Source organism: Lytechinus variegatus, chromosome 2 (assembly GCF_018143015.1).
Source record: "Lytechinus variegatus isolate NC3 chromosome 2, Lvar_3.0, whole genome shotgun sequence".
NCBI lineage: Eukaryota > Metazoa > Echinodermata > Echinoidea > Temnopleuroida > Toxopneustidae > Lytechinus > Lytechinus variegatus.
In genome coordinates this window covers 82956333-82976484 of record NC_054741.1, presented here as the reverse complement: position 1 = coordinate 82976484, position 20152 = coordinate 82956333, and the positions used below count along the sequence as shown (strand labels likewise).

General features: G+C 33.5%; 1 protein-coding gene across 8 annotated transcripts in view; it reads left to right on the top strand.

The window, feature by feature from the left end:
* Window positions 1-15873, top strand: part of LOC121409285 (smoothelin-like) — a 122434-nt gene extending 106561 nt beyond the window's left edge. For 7 of the 8 annotated variants that reach the window (XM_041601196.1, XM_041601191.1, XM_041601189.1 and 4 more), the window contains 6 exons: window positions 2194-2286; window positions 2749-2769; window positions 7353-7452; window positions 10184-10385; window positions 11009-11160; window positions 12214-15873. In XM_041601196.1, coding sequence (XP_041457130.1) covers window positions 2194-2286; window positions 2749-2769; window positions 7353-7452; window positions 10184-10385; window positions 11009-11160; window positions 12214-12334 — 689 coding nt within the window. In that variant the 3' untranslated portion in view covers window positions 12335-15873. The remainder of the gene's footprint in view (window positions 1-2193; window positions 2287-2748; window positions 2770-7352; window positions 7453-10183; window positions 10386-11008; window positions 11161-12213) is intronic. The other variant, XM_041601190.1, reaches the window with a different exon arrangement.
* Window positions 15874-20152: the final 4279 nt, after the last annotated feature.

The window sequence follows — 20152 nt, the reverse complement described above, 5'->3', positions numbered from 1 at the left end:
AGATGAGTATATGATGAGATAAATTAGAGTAGACTATGAAAGTCCACATTTGATTTCATGTGCAGTGTTTGGTTTTACTAGATACAAACTTGAACTGCTCTTAACAATGAAGGTTTAAGATAGCATACCATTTCACAAGATAGCAATAGACCTATCACTCAATGGGTCTATACATAGAGATGTTTGAGTTAAGCACTAGTTACATTGGCTTATGGTATAGTAGAGCACAATGTGTGTCGCCATTGCTTGACACCTGGCATTTCATGGGCCAGCGAGGGAGGGCTTGCCATATGATCCAACGACCCTTTCAAGTATTCAGGCTTAAGATTTAAAGAGTTGATCTAGCTTACAGATCATGTACAACTTGAAAAGTAATTCTAAATTAAGAACAGCATTTTTAAAAAATATTTTACAGAATATGGTACAGAATAGGGGAAGTCATAACCAATATTGTTTTCCATTTTTTACAATTTTTTTTTAATTGATTATAACATATTACTAAGTACAATTGTGAACTTATTGGTATTATCATGAAAGTGCACTTTTGTGAAAGATTGTTTTTTCAATCTTGAATTAAATTATTTTTGTAATAACTTTCAAAACTTTACTCATTTCATCATTTTGGCTCCTCAATCTAATAATATGATTACAATTCAACAGATTTAACAAAATATTTGATATTTTGTGGATTTTTCAGCTAATGATGTGAAAAGATTTTAATTATGGAAAGTTAAGATATGAACCCTATATTGTTCTAGCTCTTAGACAGTTGAAAAAATGGAACTCCAATTGAGCAAGCCTTATTGGATTACATTTAGAAGATACAGACAGTATAATCAAATCTCTGTTTAGATATCGACATAGTTATGTGTCTGCTGGGTTAATGATGAGCTGAGAATAGTATTGATGACTGATATCAACCCCACCCCCATTCTTATTTATCTCACGTGTCCCACTTCCTAGACTAGTCCACTGGTAATTATCTCTACTTGTATCTTACATGGTATATGATTAAGAACGCCTTTCCTCTTTAGTTCCTTCACATAATTTTTAGATTTTCTTTCACTGTCCAAATTATTCATTTTAGAGAATATGTTTTAAAAGCATGTGTAATAGTTTCTGTCCTATATGTGATCCCTATCTCACAACCATTTGTACCTATTCCTTCCCTCCATCCCTTGTATTCCATCCCTTACTCCATCCATCTCCTTTCTCTTCCCCCTCCTCTCTTCCATCTCCCTTCCCCTCCTCTTTCTCTCTCTTCCCCTTCCTCTCTTCCTTTCTCTCTCTCACAAACTGCTCTCTACTCTCTCCATCTCTCCCTTACCTTCCCAAGGCCAATCTTGCATCCCACATACTGTACACTGATGCATGATGGGTAACATGTGAAATATTTGAGAGGGTTTTAGGATCAGGTGATGGCAACGGAGGGTGAAAATTCAATAAGCGAGCAATTTGTCATCATTATATCTGATCATATATTGATGAGCTAGGAATGATATGCTCCCTTTATCATACATGATTTGTGTTTATCCAGACATTGATAGTAGATCCAAAACTAGTTTGTCCTCAGACCAGGTTTCTACCATTGTTTTCCTCCCCCTCTTTTCTTCCTATCTGGTCTCCTCCACCAGTATCCATACACCCCTGTATGGTATCAGCTTTCTGGCTTGCATCTTCACTCCCACCGATCAATAACCAACCCATCTCCTTCCCTTAACCCCTTCACTCCTGGATTCCACCCTCCCTGTATATCTTCAAGATGGAATGAGTTATGATGAGGGATGCCATCGTCTTTGTACCGTCAATCCAATCCAAGCCAAAGTTGGTTCAAGGAATGTGATGTCGTTAGGCCCGCCCGTCGTTTGCGTCACCTTAGGCCCCTCCATCCTACCATCTTTGTTTGAAAGTCATATTTGATAGCTATCTTACTAACGTGAATCTTGCTCCATCTTTACTGACCGTGACTGACAGGGTCCAGCGAGAGAAGAGTGCCGATTGACTAATTTGATAATTACCCCCTGCCTTGATATTCATCTTACTCTCTGGTATCACAATAGTGATATTAAACTAACCCAATACTTGACAGCTCTACAGTACCAACAGGATTTAAATACTGTGGATTTATAAAGGATTTATCACCCCTTCTCATTCGTCTTTGGATTTCTTTCTTCAAATCTTTTCCTTCGCTAGGACCTGGTGGAAGCAGTTCAGTCACAATGTCCAAATCAGTGTCCAGTTCGTCGTCCTCGACGACGTCGACGACAGACAAACCAAAAGGAAGACGTAAGTCATTTTCTTATGATAAGAGTAGAGCATTAATGATGACTTCATTTATTTATGTACTTGGAAAGAATCAATATTATTCTCATGAAGAGCATTTTGCAGAATCAAAGAGACATTTCATAAGAATTCCAATAGAATGCCCCATTATCCATCTTTCTTCAATATCACAATCATTTCAGATGATATCCATTCTATTCCACAAATGTCAAAATTTTCTCTTTTTTGAGGTATTGTTCTGTTTGTCAAAATTTTCACCTTTATTGATTTTTGAAATTCATTCATCTCCCATATTTTGCTATGTTGAAGTTAAAACTAAAATCATATTAAATATTATCCATTACTCTGCTCATTCTTCACTTGTTGAATCGATTGAATCATGTGATCAATCCCATATCATGTGACCACCACCTATGTCATGTGATCTGATATCTCATATCCATAGCTTCATTTACATTCTTTCAGTATCTTTCAGCGCAGAATCAGGTAAAACCTCCTTATCCCTTCTCTTTGTGTGTTTCTTTAGTAGTAAAAATGGTTATTATCTAGTCATATATAACCATTAGCTCAAAATCACCAAAAAGTCATTATTTAGAAAATCTTACACAATATTTTATAAAGCCAGACTTTGAAGAAAAGTTACTGATATATTCTTTCATCATAATTTATGTTAGTTCTGCAAGTGGTGTCCCATGTTCTTAAAGAAAGCTAGAAGTGTGTTAAGATTTTGTTCTTCATTTGCCCCCTCTTTTTAGATTTGCAAAAATGAGATCCTTGTCATCAAAATGGAGGGGAAAACAAATTTTGAGTATTTGTATATTCCACTGATACTTATAAACAGATATCATAAAGGAAAAGGGCCAAAGTTTAGTCCAGCTGTTTTTTACAGAGTAAGGCAATTTATTTAATGTTCATACTTCATCTGTCTTGAAGCAATATACTTTTCCATGTACTGGTACAATTCTTTCAGAACTGAATCATTTGAAAAATATACTGCCTTGTTCATTACCCGTGGCTGATAGAAATTGAAATTTTGAGTTGGGTCCTTGTATCAATTTAAAATCTAAATTCAATTTCACATGAAAGCAATGACAACTTTTATTTTAAAATTGGTTTCATTGTTAAAGTAAGTGTAACAATGGTATGGCTACATTTGTATAGATGACAATTGAGAAAATAAATAGTCCCAGAAGGATTTGTCACTAGGAAACTGAAAGATCTTTTGTTCACTAAATTATGGACAATTTTAATTAACATTATAAGATAAAGAATATGGGAACTAAATGAATCAGTTATAAATGGGTTAAACAAGTTTTGTTCAGTACTGATTGGTGGTTTTGAGCAATGGGTTAATGTTAATATAGTCTGCTCCATAGGTTTGAGATCAGCTCAAAATATTTTTAGAGAGCATCAATGGCTGATTAATAGCTTCCAATCCAGTATGCTGAATGAAGATATAAGCTGGATATCAAAACTATAGGCATAGTCCGCTTTTAGCACATTAGGTTGTCAAGCAAGTTAGATGAATCTAAACAATAAGCATGGATCCTGTTGTTGACAACCAGATAATTCTTGATTTACATGAAGGTCGTTATTTGTTTCTAGAACTTACGAATCTTGGCATCATGTACAAACTGAGTATACTTGGACATTCTTTCTCATGTTTGGGGTGTTTTTACATTTCAAACACGGAAAAGTGTGTTGGAAAGTGATTCTCTAGCACTATTACGTAATATATGAAAAAAAAAAATAAAAAAAAATTGTCAAAGGGCATTTTCTTTCTCAATAAACACCTTTCAATTTTCTTTTCTTCATTGCATATTTTCACTATAAAATATCTTGTTATTATCACTGTTTTGATGATTCATTTCTTGTTGGTTAATTTTAATTATCATGTTTTCTTTCAAGGTATTCTAAGTATGTAGCTTGGGAGTTTATTTCCAACAGGCTTTTCTAACATTTATTATCATGCTCATTCATGAATCAGATTGCATGAAAGAGTGTTATTGTTTCTCATAATTATATTTGAATACAAGGCAAATGCTCACATGATGCATATTTGGTACAGTGTTTATAAAAATGAATCGTTGCCTGTTGTTTGATTCAAAGTTATTTGAACAAAACCAGTTGGAATGAATTGAAAACGGCTCAATGTTATGTTATTAATGCATCTCATGTTGTTTTAATATGGGCAGTTAACTATGTTACATATGGTAAAAATTATCATTGCTTTGCATTATGAAATCAGTTTACATATGATTTGTGTTCCAAAGTGCCATACTTTGAGGAAATAGTGAAATGTGAAATAATTATAGTGTGTTAATAAAATTTTACCAAATACCTGATAAAGAATGGCTGGTAAGGTGGAATATTTCATAAAACCCCTTAGAAAATGCCCCTCTATATTTAAAGCTTCTATTCCAATAATTATTTGGGTCCAAGAATGAACTGCTTTAGCCTATGAGAGTTTAAGATTTCTCTCAGATACTTTTTCCTCTAATCCTGCAGTCAGATTTTTTTTCCTTATCATCAGCCTTTTTGAAACACAAATCATATTTAAACAGAAGTTTTTATGAATATGAAATTTTAGTTTTGCCTTCATAATGAATGGCTTAAGATAACGACAACTGCAATGTTCAAGCTACTGTTTGAAATGTAAGCTTATAAAATGATGCGTTGCTATGGAGAAGTTATTGCCATGAAGGAACCACTGCGATGGATGATAATTAATGCTTTCAGGAGATTGCTTGTTATGACATTATTTTGATGCCTGGTTTAATACTGTTGCAGATGAAAGAAATGGCAGGAATAAAACTTTGAAATAGCATGATTTTCTGAATTGATATTAGCCTTTAATCAAGGCAGAGGCTGCAGCTTTTGTCTTTGCAGTTTGATGTTATTATACAAAAAAATCAATAATACATCTGATGCAGAAGTCTGTGCATTATTTGCTGGGTTTTTTTTGTTAAGGAAGGTCTGGGGCATATTTCATAAATGACTTGCAACTGTTGTAACTTTGCCATGATGGCAACTACCATGGTAACAGGGCTCAGCAGCCAATCAGAATCAAGGTTTCCATGGTAGTTGCCATAATTGCAAAGTTTCAACAGTTGCAAGTCCTTTAGGAAACGAGGCCCTGGTGCACTTTTTTACATTAAAAAAAAAACACTGCCTCTGGACAAAAGAAAATGGCAGCTAACACAAGACCATACTATATACATCAGTGCTGGGTGCTTCGCAGACACAATTCTTAGTCCTCTGCATCAGACATATTTTTGCTGAAGTTTCACATAACAGCAACAAATCGTAAAGGCCTCTGCCTTAGTTATAGGCTACATTGATATTTGAGTTATGCATCAATAATGATATAACAACAATAATGCATTGATGAATAATAATAATAATGATAATAGGCATTTATATAGCGCCATCTATCTAGAAATATTCTATTCCGAGGCGCACAAGAAAAGAGAGAATGAGAAAGTTTGGATGAGTGTCAAAGTGCCAATAACTAATACTGTTAGAAAAGGTGGGTTGCTACTGCAAATTATGGTAAGCCATGTGAAAACTTGCAATATACTTTTATAAATAAACTTTAAAATAACTTGCTTCTGATACCAAATCCAAATGATTGGTATGTAGCTTGTTCAACTCTGCTTGATCAATTAAATTTTCTGAAACCCCTCTGAAATCATTTGCGAGTAGGGTAGAATTTTTGTGATGTATGCTGATCCGCATTGAATTCGATAAAAAAAATTCACAAATTGTCTTTAGAAAAGTAACTCTTTGACAACCCAGCTTACCATATATTTGCTTTAGCAACTTGCCTGCTTGAATAAAGCTTATAATGTGACTGAAGATGTTACGGAACCATGGGAGAGAGCAAGCAAAGAGAGAGAGAGAAAATAAAAGAGAGGAAAATATGTGTATGGGAGGGGGAGGGGGGTAGTTGCAGAAAAATGGAGTGAAGATTAGCATGAAGAGAAGGAGAAAGAGGGATGAGGGTGGGGGCAGGAAGGGGAGACAAAGGAGGAAAAGAAGATGGAAGAGGGAAGGTGGGAAACAAGAAGAGAAAGGGAAGGACAGATTGAGAAAAGAGAGGAAGGTTATTATTAAATAAAGTCAACAATATTTATAAAAAAAAAAACATTCTTTTATTTAATCAGATGTGCTTGATCTACATGGTTATTCCTGTAGATAATCTATCAAACTCTGTATTTTACCATAAGATGTTACTTGGTAATACAATCAGTTATGATGACAATGAGGAATGAATTGGTAGAGAATAAATAGATTTTATGTACTTGATAGATGTAGAAACTGAGTATTTGACATAAGTTATAATATCTACATAATATATATTATATCAATATTGCTATATTTTCATATATTTCATTTTATTTTTCAGCACCTTCTTATCATTTCTTTACCATGACATTTCATTTCTTATTGTAGTAAAATGATGGTATAGTGCTTGTGTAAACCTATATGCTTTTGAAAATGTGTATTATACTTAGTTCAACTCAGCATCAATGTTCACAACCATGTAATGATTCACTATTATACAATGTAAAGATAATTTTGTGAAAGGCTCAATGATTTCAGCATCTTAAGTGAACCTGAGCAAGGATAACAATCATATAAAACTATATACATCTTAATGTTATTTGATACAGTTGTGATTACTTGCATATCTATGTATTTTTTTCTCAAAGTATTTGACCCTAGGTATTGAAAATGGAAGTGTGGAACAATTGCAGTTTCACTCGCTGATTTTACCATGTCTATATTTCCTTGAATATCATTTTGAATAATTTGTCTCATTTTTGTAATATTGATAATGCTTTATTCTTTGAAAGAATCTTTTTCATTTGTTCTCTGTTGCTTAATAATATTTTTTTTGTAATATTGATTTGATATTGATTACACTTTATTCTTTGAAAGAATCTTTTTCATTTGTTCTCTGTTGCTCAATAAGAAAGTCTATTGAAGCATGCTTTTTCTCTCTGTAGCAGTGACATTAATGCCATGTTTTTTCTGTTTTTGTCCCATCCTTTTCACCTTGTCAGCTAAAACCAAATTTGAGGAGGAAATGGAAGTAAAGAAGAGGGAAAGAGAAGAAAAGAGAAAACAAGATGAAGCTAAATTCAAGGAACAACAGATGCAAAGGTTTGTATTAACATATTGAATTAAATCTGAACTAGATTTTCATGTTAACTGGCCTTCAAAGCAAAAAAATTGTTTTTGTCTTACAAATGGAGGAAAATTGATACATTTATTGAATGAGAATGTTATGACATGTTGAAGTTTCATTTAATTTCACAAAACAGTCTATTCTAGCAAGTATGAAAATGAGGGACCTGATGACATCACCTACTCACTTATTATTTTGTATTGCCTTTGATGTAAATTATTCTGATTAAATGAAGAGATTCTTAATTGTATTTCATTATTTGAAAGAAAAAAATTAAGAAAAACAAAATTTTTAGATGTCATTATTTCATTTATTTCACATCCAATTCGGATGAAATTGAACAATATTCATGTCGCTAGAGGGTATTCATTTGTCTCGCAATCTACTATGGTCAACAAGGAAATTCGTGATCACTCTCGCAAAAAGTGTTCACTGGCTTTCTAGGAAATTCGTGATCACTCTCGCAAAAAGTGTTCACTAGCTTACAAGTTCACGAGCTTTCGAGTGCCGCTGCAACTCTTTATCAAGTGACAAGGATTGTCCGATATCGTACTGTATTTATACTAATCTCCAAGACCGTACGCACAAGCGCGAGAACAATAGGTGGGCACTGATCCGTTGTGTGATTGGTCAGGAGTTATGCAAAGGTCAGGAGTTATGCAAAGGGATCAGAAGGTTTTCAAGACTTGTACAGTCTTGCCATACATAGATGGCCTTTCACAACAACTTAAACGCCGATTAGAAGGTCACGGTATCCGAACGGTTTTCCGCTCGGACACCACCTTACGCAAACAGCTTGTACGCCCCAAAGACCCTATCCCTGATCACAGACGTGATGGCGTAGTATACAACATTCCTTGCCAGGAATGTGACGGGTCTTACATCGGAGAGACAGCCCGACCGATAGTTGAACGCATTTCTGAACACAAGCGCGATGTTCGGTTACAGCGAACCGACACATCCGCGGTGGCAGAACATGCTTGGGAGAAGCAACACCACCCAGATTGGGAGGGTGTACATTGCATTGCCAAAGAAAGACATTGGTATACACGCAGGATTAAGGAGGCTATTAGTATACGTCTTTGTCCTAACAACTTCAACAGAGACAGCGGGATCGACATCCCCGATTTCTGGATGCGAACCATCCGACAGCACAATACCCCCTTACCTGGCAGTGCACGCCGACCCGATCGTTCCCGGCCCCGATCGAGGGACCGCTCAGCCAGTCAACCCCCGCCCACGGGAAACTAGCGAGCCCGCCAATTTTGGTCTCATTTGCATATTGCCGACCCACGGCGTATTTGCATATATTTTGCATAACTCCTGACCAATCACACAACGGATCAGTGCCCACCTATTGTTCTCGCGCTTGTGCGTACGGTCTTGGAGATTAGTATAAATACAGTACGATATCGGACAATCCTTGTCACTTGATAAAGAGTTGCAGCGGCACTCGAAAGCTCGTGAACTGTAAGCTAGTGAACACTTTTTGCGAGAGTGATCACGAATTTCCTAGAAAGCCAGTGAACACTTTTTGCGAGAGTGATCACGAATTTCCTTGTTGACCATAGTAGATTGCGAGACAAATGAATACCCTCTAGCGATTATTTCAATCCGCAATAATGAACCTATTTAATATTCATGTCTTTTTTTTCAATTTCGGAATGGACTTGACCTTTTAATGCTCTCCAATTTGTTAATGTTCAATTACAATTTCTGTAAGAATTTGAACTATTTGTCTTCCTTGTAAATACATTTGTCAATGGACATATGTCACAGCTGTCTATTTGATAAACTTGAACAGATGGGATGAGTAGGGTTAAAGGATATGTCAAAGCTCAATAAAATCTACACTGCTCAACTAAGTATTAACAAGATGAGACACAAACATATCTCATCATATGTACATATATAAAATGTTTTCTCCCATTATTTTAATAAAATTTGAAAATTTATTTAAAGAAAATAAGTATTTTGTTACATGTCTGTCAGTTTTATAGAACTATTACTATGAAATTATATTCAGCTGTAAGAAAACAAAGTGGAGGTTAATGAACCAATGATCAATATTATATTTAGTTCTTCATTTGATTATATGTTTGAAAGGTGATAAACTTTTGCTTGATTCTTAATGGTCAGCTTTTCTAAATTGTGTAATGTTCTTTACAGGTGTTATTAAGTATGATGGTGGGCCCTAAGTTTCCCCCATAACATTAACAATTTGAGTTAAGATTTAACATGAACTTCTTCTTATTTCACAAAATCTCTTGGTTAATAGTGTTTCTTATATTATTAAAAGTAAGTGTACCAAATTTCTCATTAAAAAATGAAAGGAAATATAGGATTTTCTTGAAAAAACATCGGGCAGTCATTTTCAGATTGAAAAAAAAATGGTACCCCATGTCTGCGCACTCATTCACTTTGCACACGTTTCGGGGATTTTGATGAAAAAGGCTGCATTTTGAGGCCGTCACATGAAATGCCCTGAATTCATTATTTTTCCACCATTTTGAGTCGGATTTTTTTATGAATACGTGTCTATGTAGTGCATGTGTAAAGTTCGTGCTCGTTGCGTATCTTCTGTAACTAAAATCGCGCAGATACGCGGGTGCGCAGACTTGGGAGACCGCGCAGACATGGGGGAACTGACCATAATACAAACTGCATTTTTATCAATCAATTTGTCCATTTGTATCACTTCTACAGGAAAAAGGAAGCCTATGAGCTAAAGAAGAAACAAGCAGAGGATGCTAAGAATAGGAAAGCAGCTTTGTTTAATAAGTTTGGTGGTGCTGGTGGAGGGGCGAAACCAGCAGGTGGTGGTGGTGGTGGTATGAGGGTACAGAATGCTACCACTATTAAACAAAAACTATTAGAATGGGCACAGAGAGTCACAAGAGGATACTCGGTAAGTCATAATTGATTAAAAAGTTGAATAATTTGAATATGCTACGATTGATTCATGTGATGTTTAACAGGTACCGTTCAGGAATTCTTGAAAATATGGTTGCTGGGCTAAAAATGTTAATATCCAAAGTCTCTGAAGTGCAAAGAGACATGAGATTGTTTCTTGATGTGCACTTTGCAAGAAACACTGCATTAATTTGAAAAAAATAATTGGAGGCCTGTTTTTAGTCTTCCAACTGATTATTATGAGAAGTCATACCAAAATTAAATTAAGAAAATATGAATAAGGTTTAATTGGAAACTTGTAGGGTAGTTCTTATCACAATGAAAGAAATGGAGTTTATTATAATTTTTATAGCAAAGATGCTTTTATCATCATTATTTTTTGAAATTTCTATATCATAGAATTTTATTTGTTTTCCCTTTGTACCCAAAGGCTTCATTATTAGACCTTCATGAATTATTTTTTAAGTTGTAATTTGTTTTACAAGTTGACTATAATGCTTGATAATATCTATACAGAGGGCTAATTGTTACCACTTCATGCATTCTTTATTGAAGGAAATTCAATCATTTATGAATCATTTTGATTAATCCAAATTTATTTTTATCTTGTACACGCAGGGTGTAAATGTAACCAACTTTTCCTCATCATGGGCTGATGGCATGGCATTCTGTGCAGTCATTCATCATTACTATCCAGATAGCTTTGATTTCAACACACTCGACCCTAAACAGAGGAGAAAAAACTTTGATTTGGCCTTCAATACAGCAGAGTAAGTCTTATTAATATAAACAACTGAAATATATAATTTCCATTGGATTTGATTGTGAGAAGCAAAAAAATATCAAACCTTTGTTTGCACTTTTTATGCTCTTCCTCCATGCTTTCATGGTGATGAAAAATACTCCTCAGTAAATAGAGAGGCTTTAATAGGAGAAATTCTAATTTGTCAACAAATTTTTGGCATTACTCCTATGTGTTTAAGATCACCTGCTCAATCTGTAATAAAAATCATAAGTCAGAAAAAATTGGAACCAGTGGGATTCGAACCTGTCATCAACTGCTTGCCTGGCAGCGACTTAACCACCAGGCTATTCTGGTTCACGACCAAGTCACAATGAACTGGAATTCAATTCAAATACCCTTGATCCTCTTCTTTCTGACTCATTATGCAAATGCAGTCCACCTAGGACAATAAATAGCAAATAAAGAGGCTTTTATAGGAAAATTTATAATTTGTAAACAAATTTTCGGCATTACTCATGTGTGTTTAATACTTCAGTTATTATTCCAAAAACATTTTCTATAGCGTGAGCACCCAATGTGCTGATTGAACATTTACTGTTTGATATTTTTGTCACATTCAACTTTCCGTGCTCGACCCAATTTCACACTAGACAACACGTCCAATCAAACTTATGTTTAATCTTATTTTGCATTATACCTTATCTCTCGCAAAATGAAGATTACGTTGTTCACGCATTGAGTATAAATAAGGTAGCCCCTACAACAAAATTTTGTTGCAACATTATCATTGTTTTTCATTAATTACCCAGTATAGGGGAGATTGGGGTCAGTTGGAACGCGGGGTAAGTTGAAACATTGTAATTTTTTTAACGCCTGTAAAAATACAACACTGTTTTATTATTAATAGCAATAAATTGAGGGCAGTATTGCATAAATTTATTTTACAGGCGTTAAAATTAAAATGTTTCAACTTACCCCGCGTTCCAACTAACCCTGATCTCCCCTACTTATTGCAAAAATAGCATTAACTTTCATTGATATCTATATCTTTTATTATTTTCCATTTGTCATCTTGTAGGGAACAAGCAGACATTATGCCTCTTCTGGATACCGATGATATGATCATGATGAAAAACAATCCTGATTGGAAGTGTGTCTTTACGTACGTACAATCACTATACCGTCATCTCAACAAATGAAACTCCAGTCTTTGTATGTAGACTTGTGTAAACCCACCTTCTTTTCTACTTCCAATTTACTGTTGCCTGATGACTCTACGTATATGGTCCGTTCTTACATGACAATCGTTTATAAGAAACGTTGTATAACAAAACACCAATGCAATAACTACTGATGGTAAGAGACAGATGACGATATACTAATGTTAAATTTTGAATTCTTCAAATCAGTGAGTGATTTTTAGTAATGCCACATACAATACTTCATTCTGTAAAATAGTCCCATCAAATAAGGTATTCACTAGATTATACATTTTACTTGAAGAATTTGTTACTAAACCTTACATTGTTACACAGTGTTTCTTGCTAAGATCTTCATGTAAGAATTTTCTATGTTACTAAGTATTCACAGTAAAGTTACATCAATATAATGTTGTCTTCCCGAGTAATATTAATAAAGGGAAATATATAGAGGCAGGACCTATTGAATTATGTATAGATTGTATTTAAAGTAGGGGTTTAGTGTATGTATAGGTTAATACATAGCAATCCCTGCTGTAATGGAGAGAAGGGTAACAAGGTATATAACTAATAATACACAAGTGTGCTATGTATCATTATCAACATTTCATGAATATGAATTATTTTAAGGGATTTTCTTAAGACATCATTGAGACTTCTTTATTGATATATTTCATTATTTATTCAAGAACCATGTCCAATAAATCGAGTCACTTGATTTTCAGTGTTTGGCACATATTTTCAATTCATTTAGCTTTCTATATGTAGGCCAAATGAAGTTAGGAAATAGGCCTTGTTCACACGACCATTTAAATGTAGGTGGGATTTATCTTTATAAATAATGGGTTCATAGACAACTATAAACTGTATTTTTGAAAAAAAATGTTGAGTTTTATTTTTGACATGGTATATTGTCAGATGTGTAGTGGATGTGGATCATGACATAAAATATTTGAAATTAATTTGAGTAAATTATTAGTATTTATTCTGCCAAGATGGGTTCGAAAGTTCTTGATAAAGAATTGAATATAATGCTGAGATTTAGCTTTTCATGGCATGGCAACAGTACTATGGTAATAATAAAAGAAAGTATTATTCTTATGAATACTGAATGGAAAAGAGCATCAAGAAACAGTAAAAATTGTCAGGATTGTTGAATGCACTTTAACACAAAATAGATATTTTACTTAATGCATGAGTAGATTATAATCTCATGCAGGGAGCTAGAAAATTATTTTCATGCTCTCTGAAGCAGTGTATTATGCTGCTTTTTCTTTCAAAAAGAAATATCAGACAAATTATTATAACGCATGACTGTAAATAATTGTGTGAAGAATGAAAACAAATGTAATATATATTTGAATGATGTATTTGATAGAGTTAGATTGTTATAATCTATTTTGAGTGAAATGTTATAAAATACAAAGACATTGTGAGAAGATGTCTTTTGTAATTTTTCTATGTAAAAAAATTGCATGAAAATTGTTTAAATTATATTATAAATTGTATAAATAGAAATTTCTGAGATATTGAATTTCATTTTCCTTCAATTGATTATCAGTTTCCTTCCTGTTCCAAATATGTTATTCTTTTTGTCTTTAATCATTGAATATTTTCCTCTAATTATATGGAAATAAAGATAAAATTGAATTGAAAAAAAAATGCAAGAAATTGTAGTATATTTTTCCAGATCATTCATTATATAATATTACCTTTATTGAAATCTAGATTAAGGGAATAACCTGCAGCATATCATGATTTTACTTATTACATAAAAATCAAACTGAAACTAAAAAAGAGTATATTCTGTTTTTTTTAGCTTCTTGATAATTTAGATTGAAATTATTTTTTATTATCAAACTAACCTATAACTCGACCACTTTGTTATGATTATATAATTCAGGTTATCTATCCAGATTTCCTTTCTTATCTTCATATTTTAAATTCTTAAATAACTAACTTTTATAATTTATCAATGAAATAAGATAAGATAATGTTTTATAGTGCAATTATATCAGCTTTCCCCCTTTATTAGCTGGTTTATTATTGTATCAAAATTGATTAATTTTGTTCATGGTATCATGAGGAAATACGTGTTATTTAGCAATAAGTACAATCCATCAGTAGTTCAGATAATCATGTGTGTTTTTATACAAGATTGAGTGAAGGTAGTGTACTATTCAGAAATGTATGTATCTATGGTATCTTTGAGGGAAAAGATGGAAGTTAAAAGATAAGTGTTGTGAATGATGTTGTGTTTAAATGGATTGTTTAAGTAAGGTGCTGGCATTCTATCGAATGTACTTTTATGGCAAGAATAAAACAAAGTTATTTTGATTAATCTTATGTAAGGTTCTCCACGATGCTAATTGGCATTATTGTCGAGTTTATTGAAGAAGTTTGTAGTGCAATAACTTGTTATGTCTATATATTGTATGTATCATTTTAACTTGCCACATAGAAACCTAATTACCCTATTTTTTACAAAGCCAAAAGTCAGGTTATGAGATTGGACTTTCTGTATGGGTTTCAGTTGATATTGGTATATACTGCCAGACAGTTGTATACCATGTTCAGGTATTTAGTGCATTTTGTATCAAAGATGAATTCAAATTCATTTTGGAATCTTGTTTACTGCCAAAAGTACCCTGAGGTGTATACTTTAACAGGATTTGAATGCCCTCCTGGTTCTAAATAGACTTTTTATTAGAGACATTATTATCAAAGCTATGTTATATTCATTTGAATTTTTTTTATTTATTAGAATATTCATGTAATTATTATGAACACTACCATACCTTTTATTTAGGGAGGCACAATAGGTCAGTTATATGCCCTTGAAAATGTTTTTAGAACGATTATTCTTTATGGAAATTTTAAACTCTGAAAATTTGTTCAATAATTTATGTTCTTCATGTACACTTTATCCCATATTTTTTTCTTTCTTTATTTTTTATTATTATTACTCATTATAGTTGTAACTATATATGATATTTGAATCATGTTATTGTTTTAAGGTGTAGATTATTAATGGATCACTTGATCACATAATGAAACCGATGTCTGTTACATAAAGACAACTCCATACTGCCTTCATACAACTTTAATTGTGTCTGCCTTGTTCGATTATACATAATGTCAAAACTTTTAACATTTTTGTCAGTCTTATGCCATACTCAATATAGATATCTGTGATTTATATATCTAACTCTATAACAGCTCTATGTATGTGTGTGAGTTTTCTGTTGGCTTTTCATAAATTTTTGTATGTCACAAAAATGTTTTAATGGGTAGATGCACACAAATGTGACAACACTTTTTTGAACAGCTGGTAGGATTATTGTTATAAATCTATTGATAGAAGATAATTGTTTATAGAGATTTGGACAAGCAAGATAATGAATCTAATCAGTACATTGTACATGTATGGTCATACAGTGGCTGTAAAGACGTGTATCTAATCAAATAATACTTGAGTAATTGAAGATTCACACTGAAAAGAGCAATTAAAAGAATCATTGTAATATTGCCCAATTTTATATATTTGTGTCTGCATTCTCCTTTGTCTTACTTCTTAAAGCCTGGCATGCACACTACACAATCCAATACAATATAATTTTTGAAGAAATCGCATTGTGCATTATTGAATGTGAAAGTTCCAAGAAGTATATATTTTTATCTGAATTTCGGCATAATGTTTGGAATTACAAATTTGAGTTTAATTCACTTTTTTCTGCAGTGAAGCTCGAGTACACTGGAATTTCTGTTTCAGTTTTAATACCTCTATTTGGAAATTTGATCTGAGTTTATATGTTGCAATGTTTTTATCAAATACAATAACGATTTTGATGAAAATCGGATCGCAAAGGGTTATGTAGTATGTGCGCCTGGCTTAAGATATTGAATCTGCATCATGAATATTGAAATGACAAGTCGAATGTTGAAATGGCATGTCAAAGTTGTTGATCATGGCTCAAAATGAGAACTGTTAAGGGTATGTTTATTAGACAAACTATGTATTTGGTTGTAAACCAACCTTCACTTGATATTTAAACAAACAAACAAACCCTGCTTTCATATTAATTGAATGAAGACATACATGAAGAATGTATGATAAATTTCACCACATAACTGGTTACATCTTCATACATGATAAACAAGAATGTTTTTAATAAAGTGCTGCTAAAATGGTGTAAACATAATGCAGAATTAAAAAAAAATTGTGAATATATCCAATTGCTTCATATTTCTAGGAGTTGTTGATGTCATTTATGAGCCATGATTTTCTTTAAGAATCACCTTTAATCCATATTATGATCAGACTCTTCATTAACAAAATTATTATTCTCATTATTGAATATAAAAAAAAATAAAAAAACACAGATACCGGAGAATTATGAAGTTGAGAGAAAATGAGAGGTACCGCGAGTGAGATGGGGGGGGGGGGGGGGGTCGTAATCTTCAAACAAACACTGACAATTTTCTAACATTCTGAGCATCATTTTCGGCTAAACCCGGACAAATCTTGAACCACTTGCGTCAGTCCAATAAAAATACTTATCCCTTCTTTGTTCATATCGTTTGGCATAATCGTATGATTCATATATCTATGTTCCCACTAATACTAAAGTAAATTCAAACTTCAAGCCTACCAATATATAGATTTCACAAAGAACAGTTTGACTCCCAAAAATTCTAAATGCTTCTTCATTGTGCATGCAAAAGGAACAGATTTACAATTATATGTTTACACATGTGTTATGGTCTAAATCTTGTTCATCCTTGGCAAGGTTTGGATGAGTGAATTGTAAACAAGTGAATAAATCCATTTCACCTTCTGATAGCTTGGCATTGGTTCACCCACCTACCAGGTTTCCGTGTTATGAAAGTCTTAACCCTCTCCGCGTCTATCAGTTATTAATCGGTTCCTCATAATAAACGATTATAGCATGAAAACAATTTCCAGTTATCACATGTTTCTACGTCGAGCAATCTTCAGGAAGCTTCCACATTGTCATTATAAAGGGTCCATGCTATAATAAACAAATGTGAATTTCACACGTATGCACAGGTCTGATTCATCAATGTCCATTGACTATCGTGTAATATTTCAATCTTACAAAACTAGTTTTTTCATTCTAAAGAAATTACGGATCTCGGGTCTTCTCTGGGTATTTCTTCTACATTTATTTTCCCTTTACAAAAGGCCAAAATAGAAATGTATTGTCGGAACATCAGAAACATACATACGAATATTATATCTAAGAAATTTCCTTTTCAGCCCATTTCACGATTGATGTGGGTTTTATACAAAAAGGGGGAAATACTTTCTTCTTTTTTTTCCGATATCCCAGCATTTTCAATCTAGACATTTTACTTGTGAAATGTAATCATGAATATAAGGCATCTTTCACACATGGTGGTATGATGGTATATTATTACATTTTAGAGGATAATGAATTCAAGCTTTGAAATAATTACCAGGGACGTACACCTAATGTAGGAGAGAGAGATGGGAGGTGAGGGGGGGGGGGAATTGAGTGGACAGTAAGTTGAAATGACTTATTAGTGGTTTTGAAAAGTGATTCCTGATAAGCAAACAAACAAAAAGTATGATGAAATGAATAGTGACACAACTATACGCAGTGTTTGTTTCTCGACACACCATCACGTGAAAATGATGTCAGATCTACAAAATGACCATGTTGAATCATGCAATGGCCGAAGATGACATTGTAATATGACACGATATCATAGTTTTTAAGAAGACAGTCTGATCGAGATACCCAGTGTGTAGTGTGTATATTGTAAAGGATTGGCCCGAAATTTGAATTTACTTGGGTAAGTAATAATCTAAGTCTTATCTCTTTTTTCACTTCAATTTTAAGGTAGGGCCTCTAGGACATATATTTGAGGTCCTATATCAAATTTCTTTTTGATCGGGCATGGTGACTGAGTAGTAGAGCACTCGCCTCATGAATGGAAGGTCGTGGATTCGACTCCCTGTCGTTTGTTTGATCCATGCAAATATTGGCATAAATAAGATCTTCTTTCGTGCTAGTCTAATGCAGGGTGGTAGAACAGTTTCATGATGAAAGTGGAAGTTGCTACCGGCCGGGTAACCAAAAAAGCCATATAATTTTTATGGCTTTGAAATCTAATGACTATTATGTACAGTGCGTCCCAGAAAAAACGAAACCGAGATTTAGCGATCATTTATCATTACATAATCATAAATAAAATAGACAAATGACCTACCAATTTAAAGCTTAGAATCTCCTCTTTCATCTGATATTACTTAGATCATTTTTCATTCACGCATGAGTGAGCAAATACAATTTGAAGGAAGGATATAAAAAACTCATTTGGCGGGGGGTATCTGGGTTTCAAAAAGAAAACCACATTTTTGAAAAGTTCAATATCTCCTCTTTAATTTGATACCTAGATTACAGAAAATGGTCAAGAAATAACAAAGTTCTGGTCATTTGAAATAAGGCTTGAATTTCAATAATTTCATAAAATGAAGAGGTTCTCCAGGCTGGCTTTCAAACTCACTCGACACTCCGTTTTGTTGACGATCAGCCATGCATTAAATCTTTTGTTTACCGTGCAAAAGCTTCTGTAGGAAACCAATGAAAACTAGTTTATCTCATGAAAATATGGAAATACAAGCCTTATTTCAAATGACCAGAACTTTTTTATTTCTTGACCATTTTCTGTACTTGAGGTACCAAATTAAAGAGCAGATATTGAACTTTTCAGAAATGTGGTTTTCTCTTTGAAACCTCACTCATGCGTGACTAAGAAATAACCTAAGTAGTATCAGATGAAAGAGGAGATTCTAAGCTTTAAATTGGTAGGTCATTTGTCTATTCTATTTATGATTAAGTTATGATAAATGATCGCTAAATCTCGATTTCGTTTATTCTGGGACGCACTGTATAGAACCAAGTGATTAAAGTTGGGGGAGCATCTCCTCCTCTAATGCTCCCAGTATCCTCGTTGGGGTTCTTTCCCTTACCCCTACCCTTTCCAACTATCTTTTCTTGTTAATTGGTAGGCCTATTTATAGAAGCATTGAATCTAAAAGTGTCAGTGGCCCTCGCTTGTGCGATTGCTGTTATCAATTATCTTTAGAGGGCATTTTAACGGATTTCCTCTTTTGGACATTGACTGACCTGGCATTATCATTTTGACAATGCTGATGAATTCATTTTTAAACAACACTGCTGAATATTAAAAGAGCTATGTTTGATACCAGAGAGAGAGGGGGGGGGGGGGGGGGGGGGGGAGAGATAGAGGGGGTGTACCTTTCACATTATAGTTCGCATCCTTACATGTGCGTTGAAACAAATAATGTCAAATAATGTCAAATGATGTCAAATAAACAAAAGTAAAATGCAAGTTTATTGCTACTGATTTTTATTCTATTAAAAAACATCATCTTTCATTTATCTGATGAATGTACAAAGCTTGAGGTCGGGTAATTTATCATGGATATCCGCCTATGGTTATCCGATGACTTTGCATAGTAATCGAACAATGTACGTCTAGTCTTTACTGATCAGACCTATGTATTTTATAATCATCATGTCTTTGTCTTTCCCTATACAGTTTTAGGTTCATAATTCAAATATATTACTATGTTATTGCATGTGAACAGAATAGTGAGTTAAGAACAGAAATACTGTGAGTTCAGAAGACAACGCAGCGATCTTTAACTAAAGATAACTATATATTGCCTGGAATTAAGACTAATTATTGTCGTCTGCTTGGAAACAGGAAAGAAGTTGCATTTGTGCTAGCGGGAAAACGATA